This window comes from Eubalaena glacialis, chromosome 2 (assembly GCF_028564815.1).
Source record: "Eubalaena glacialis isolate mEubGla1 chromosome 2, mEubGla1.1.hap2.+ XY, whole genome shotgun sequence".
In the NCBI taxonomy this organism is placed as follows: Eukaryota; Metazoa; Chordata; class Mammalia; order Artiodactyla; family Balaenidae; genus Eubalaena; species Eubalaena glacialis.
The window spans coordinates 100,073,927-100,079,926 of record NC_083717.1 but is presented as its reverse complement, the minus strand read 5'-3'; the positions used below and the strand labels follow the sequence as shown (position 1 = coordinate 100,079,926).

The 6,000-nt window shown below is 43.0% G+C and overlaps 1 protein-coding gene across 1 annotated transcript in view; it reads left to right on the top strand.

The window, feature by feature from the left end:
- Nucleotides 1-4,799: 4,799 nt before the first annotated feature.
- Nucleotides 4,800-6,000, top strand: part of AP4E1 (adaptor related protein complex 4 subunit epsilon 1) — a 64,227-nt gene continuing 63,026 nt past the window's right edge. Inside the window, exon 1 of the mRNA XM_061182139.1 lies at nt 4,800-5,009. Coding sequence (XP_061038122.1) covers nt 4,860-5,009 — 150 coding nt within the window. The 5' untranslated portion in view covers nt 4,800-4,859. The remainder of the gene's footprint in view (nt 5,010-6,000) is intronic.

Genomic DNA, 6,000 nt, shown 5'->3' with positions numbered 1-6,000 from the left:
ATTGTGCTTCTCTTGTTGCGGAGCACGGACTCTAGTCGCGCAGGCTTCAATAGTTGTGGCACGTGGGCTCAGTAGTTGTGGCTTGCGGGCTCTAGAGCTCAGGCTCAGCAGTTGTGGTGCACGGGCTTAGTTGCTCCGCGGCATGTGGGATCTTCCCGGGCCAGGGCTCGAACCCGTGTCCCTTGCATTGGCAGGCAGACTCTCAACCACTGCACCACCAGGGAAGCCCTGACTCTCTCTTATAACAACATTTATGATGGCACTTAGGGCCCACTGGGATAATCCAGCATAACTTCTTTATTGCAAGATCCTTAATTTAATCACATCTGTGCAAGTTTTACTATATAAGATAACATTCACAAAGTCCAAAGATTAGGATATGACCATATCCTTGGGAGACAGTATCAGCCTACCACAGGTTGGTATGTTGTTTGAAGTTTATGAAGAAAACCTGGTCTCACACAGATATGTAGTTCAGGAAAAAAGAGTATTTTAATAGCCTTTTCAAATAATTGTGGATATTCTTCTTTGATACCATACCAAAACTCAACAAGCAGTAGTTTCTTAAAGGTTTGTTGCAATTTTAAAATATATCAGTGAACTTTTTGTATAGGGTTACATTAAAATCATTGGTCTATATTCATTTTAAATAGATCTTCAGTCCATGCATAATTTTATAACATCATGCATTGATCATTTGGAAAATATTGTTTCATTGAGTTATACAGATCTTCTGAATACTGACACTTTTAATTATACACTATCAAAAAATAACATTCATTAATATCACCACTGATCTTGTCAGAACAGTTCTTACATATTAGAGATGATCAGACTCCTGGTAGCAGATACACATTTTTCAAAATTCCAATTTACTCTTGAAAGTTTGAATTTTATTAGTGGTAATGAATACTGTCAGTTATTTTTCTTGAGGCGACAGACTCACTGCTCATTTTCAAGAAAGCCATTGTTTGTTAATCATTATTTCAATTAAAATTGTATTCCATGAAGAAAAGTGGCTGGTTCAGCTTTCAAGTCAAACTGCACCAGTGCTTTTCCTTGAGAAACCTTGGTTACATGTCAGAACTGCTTTATGTGTACTCCCCATTTTGTCACACACAGTATTTAAAAGAAATGTACTCAAGGGTTGATATTTAATAAAATTAAAAATTCTTACTGCTTCATTAAAGATATTCTTTTGAGAAACTGGCTTTTTTTTTTTTTTTTAAATGTGAGTGTCAGTGGTGAAGAGTATAGTTGGGAGCCTCTGCCTTGATTTGTGCCAAGGTGCCAGCAGTTTTGCCCAGTATTGCTTTTATACAATTAGTGCAAATATCAGCACAGTTGTTCCAGAATAAACTATGAGATAAAAAAAAAATTGTACAATGGTTTATTTCAGCATCACTTTAGTTTATTGCCAGGCATTTATATAGATCTTCAAGTATTAGCTGGTGCTGCCACCTGACAGATACAAGCAAAGCAACAAGACTAGCTACATCTATAATTATATAATTTTTGTCCATCGTAAAGAAAGTATAATTCTGCAGATAGGATATTCACTCAGTCTTTATGTTTGCAACGGAATTTCTAATCTGGTGAGTTACTGCATCTTTGGAAAACAGCACTGCCATGATTTCTTTGACTGATTTTTCATCTAGCAGACATTCACTCAGTAATGTACAGGCTTTATTAGTCTCTCAGCTATCGTATGCCCTTCTCCAGCCAGTGCACTACAATAATTTAACCTGTAAAATGCTTCAGTTGGTTTTTCATTTCTACTTTGAAAAGTGGTAACAAAAAAAGCTTTGGCTTTTAAAGAGGTTATCATTTTTAAAATATTCAATTCCCTTTTCTTTAAACTCTGAATGATTGGTCTCAAAATGATGCCTCAACCTACCTGGCACCATAATAGTTCTTGAAAATATTCTGTTGAATAAGACAAAATAAGGTAAATCATTAACATCTCTAACGTCAAGGAAAAGAAATAAGCTTTGTCACATTTTCCTTTCTTATTTACAGTTTCACCCAGATTATTCCCTTTACCTGAGTCAGAATCCTCTGATATTGATGTCAATATCATCTTTTTCAGCATCTTTAGATGTGGGAGATTGAGAAAGCAGGTCTTCTAATCTCCCTCTTGTGAGGCAATGAAAGAATCTAAAATTAAAAAAAAAATTATAAACAAAATTTTATTTTAGAATAAAAGATTAAATTCTAAAAAATAACAGTTTTAGATAAAATTTAAATATTTAGAAAAGTTTTCAATAAATTAAAAATATTCTTGCAAAACAAGTAAACAAAATGAACTTTTTTCTTGTGTTTCTACATAGGCACAAGGAGAATTTAGGGATTTCAAAATACCATTTATTGGATGATTAAATGAGGAGAGATAAGGTATAAATGAATGTCGACAAAATTCTTTCTTAGGGAGAAATGGAAATTTTTATTCGAGCCAACTGAGGATTACAACCTGGGAGACAGTCTCTCAGAGAGGTCTGAGAACTGTTCTGAAGAGGTAGAGGGGGAGGCCAGTAGTATACGTGACTTTGGCATAGGGGTATGTGCAATCAAGCATTCATTCACCTTGGTAGAAGGTTAGTGCTATTTGCGAGGAACAGATATATTAGTTAAGGGTTTTAGTGCTTTTCTAAGTATAAGAAGATGCTGGGTTCATAAAATTTTCTCCTAAAAATATCTAACTATCTGAGGGCCAGTTCTGTCAGTTTTCCAGAGCACAAAGTGCCTCATGCTAAATTCTTTTCAGGGTATATTGTAGGTCAGCAACTGCAGTAGCTAATGACTTGATTTTTGTATAACTGGATGATAGGTAACATTCTTTATTTTACAAACCCTTCCCTTTTGGTCTTACTTTTGACTAAGGTTTGGGAGTCATTTCATGACCAATTTGTCCCATGGTGCTAGGAATGCTCATTCCCAGGTCAGGCAAGGATTTCATTGATATGCCCCTCACTGTGCTATTACTGGACTAGGCCCTGTTAACAGTAATCAAAAGCCTCTGGACTGCCTGTCTTACTAGTCTGTTACGGTCCAGGAAACGGTTCCCTCTTGTTGCTTCTTCCCATATTTGGAGTTACACTATTAAGATCATTGATCTTATAGGACTATATATTTGACCAATAGTTTCAAATCACCTAATCATCATTAATTTTATCTGAGGCTCAGAAACACATTTGGTGATGCAAAAAACCAATAATCTTATAAAATACGTGGAATACAAGTAACGTTCTAAGTAAATATTTAAGCAAAGAACTTCCACTAGGTGTGGCCCAGCATCTCCCCAGGTCATCTGACCAGCCTGTTGTGCACCACCCGCTATCTTTAAGGGAAATGATATACTGGCATTGTACATAAAGTTCACCAAAGTTGTCTGCACATACAAGGTGAGTGGTGGAGCATCGTGATCCCTTACAGGATTGAGAGAGGAATGTTATCTTCTAAGAGTTACATGGCTGGTGCCAGAAGAAGAAAAATTGATCTTTACGGCTGAGCAGATACTTCTGCCATTGGGGAAGTCTGGTTAATGCATGATGCAGTTGCACAATGAACACTAGAGGGGAGAGAGGAGGCCCAAATGGGCGGAGAAAAATTTTATGTCTACATTTCTCGTCTTGCCTTAAAATATGAATTTTTATTTCATCATGAAGATAGCTTGTAAGAACACACTGGAAGTACTGAGGACAAACTGAGTTAATCTCTGAAAACGCACTTATACCCTAACCCTTAGACGAATCTATAAAATACAACAGTACTCAAGCACACACTTCATCAGTCAGTTGAGAGGTTGTAAGTCCTCTATCCTCTTGAAAACTTCTCTATACGCTCTGGAGAGGATGAGAGTGAAAACAACAAATAACATTTAAGTAATATTATGAATATAATTTTGACTTCCTGGATCCTTTGTTAGGGTCTCCTTCGGAACTCACCAGACCACATTCTCAAAAGCACTGCACTAAATTCTGTTCTAGATGGAAGCTGAGGTGACAGCAATGAATAAGACAGGGAGATACATATTTATGTAGTGGCAACTGCCATCAGTGCTAGAATGGAAAAGAACAGAGCGTTGTGAGAGGATAGGACTGCGACCTGCTGGGCAGGAGCAGGGGGTCTGGGGGGCGCGGGGGTGGCCAACCGACCACTGCCCCTTCCTGGCTGCCTCCCCAAACCCCAGGAGAAGGGGGGCGGAGGGGAAGGGACAGTGGCCGAGAGTCCCCCATACGCGGCGGGCGCTGAACCCGGTAGGATGAGTCCACAGGGCAGCGGCGCCGTCATTCAACACCACCAGGGTCCCCGGCACCGCCAGGGCCAGGGCCGCGCGTGGCGCCGGGGCCCAGCATCGATTCCGCCCCTCCGAGTGCGGCCGAGGGAGGTGGGCGGATTGGCGGTGGTCCCCCAGTCAGTGAGAGGCTGCCGAGAGAGGGCCAGGAATGGCCACCTCCCCGTGCGGTCTCGGGCAGCGCGGAGGCGGCCAAAGGGAAAGGGAGACTTTTGCGGCCGAAGTGTAAGAGGGACAGACGGCAGCGGCTACCTCAGGAGGACCCAGAGAAGCTCGGGACGCAGGGGTTGCCATCGAAACCGGGAGCGTCCGGCCCTTCTGCTCCTCCACAGGAGGACCAAGTCCGCGCAGGCTTGGCGCGCGGTCTTTTGCTCGCGGACTCTCGCGCCCTCCGGCGGCGGCTCTCTAGAACGACACTGTGCTTGTCCGCGCGGGACGTGAATAAAGATTTCTTTTTCAAACAAACAGGAAGTGCCTACGGAGGCCGGGGAGGCGGCGGGGCAGGGCCTGGGCATGAGGCCGGGCGGAGACCGGAGGGCGGGTGGCGGCGGCGGCGGCGGCGGCGATGAGCGACATTGTGGAGAAGACGCTGACGGCGCTGCCGGGACTCTTCTTGCAGAACCAGTCGGCTAGCGGGCCCGCGGCCGCCAAGGCGTCCTTCTCCTCCCGACTGGGAGGCCTGGTCCGCGGCATCACCGCGCTCACCTCCAAGCACGTAGGTGTTCTCCGAGCCGGGAGGTCAGGGGCGCCTCGGGGAGGCCCCCTCGCTGGGAGGCTCCGGTCCGGCGGCGAGCCTCCGGGGCTGGCTGTGAGGCGTGTGTGTCTGTCGGTCCTGGCGTCTGTCCGGAAGCGTCACTTTGCTGCCCGGACTGACAGCTGGGAGGCCAGGTTTCCACGGTTGGCCCTGACACTGACTCATTATTATCTGGGGGCAGATACCTTTAATCTTTGAGCCTCCGTGTGGTTCTTGAACGTTGACGTAACAGAGTACCAATACATATTTCATAGGTTGTTTCGAGAGTTAGATGAGACATCGAGCGTGTGAAACTACCAGGTGCCATGGAAGTGTCAGCATTATTCTCCTAAAAAGTTTCTTTCGCACTCGGCTTTTTTCTGTCTCCCGGTTCTTTCAACTGCTAGATGTCATACACTAGAACAGACCCTGCCATTTGAACCTGTTGTTCAGTATGTTTGGGGAGCTTGAGGTTCTTAGGTTAGACCTACGGGTTGGGCAAAGAAAAAGCATAATTCTCCCTAAATGCAGTATTTGCTGAGTAAGTCTCTGCCTCAGATGGGCTTTGAAAACGAGCAGTTATAATGGAAGTTTTTAAGTTCCCACAGACTTTTCAAAGCTTCAGGGATTTTGTATCTTAAAAAAAGATCATGTGGTAGGTCAAAATCTGTTCAAAAGATATTTGTGGAAGAGACTATGTGTTAGACCCTAAAGAAACAGTGTAAAACACATTTCCTTTTCCCAAGGAATTGTTCCTTCATCTTGGGCTTAAGACAGCTGTAAGCAGTATACAATGAAATATCTGTCAGGAGAGAAGAAAAGACAAAGAAAGTTTTTCTTCAAAGTGCTCTGAGCGTTTAAAAACGTTCTTTTTTGAACTGAAATAAGATGATGTTGTACTGGGGAGGATCAGCTTCACATTCAAAAATCACAAAAAACAATTATTTGTAGACTTGATATTGCTTGTCTTAAA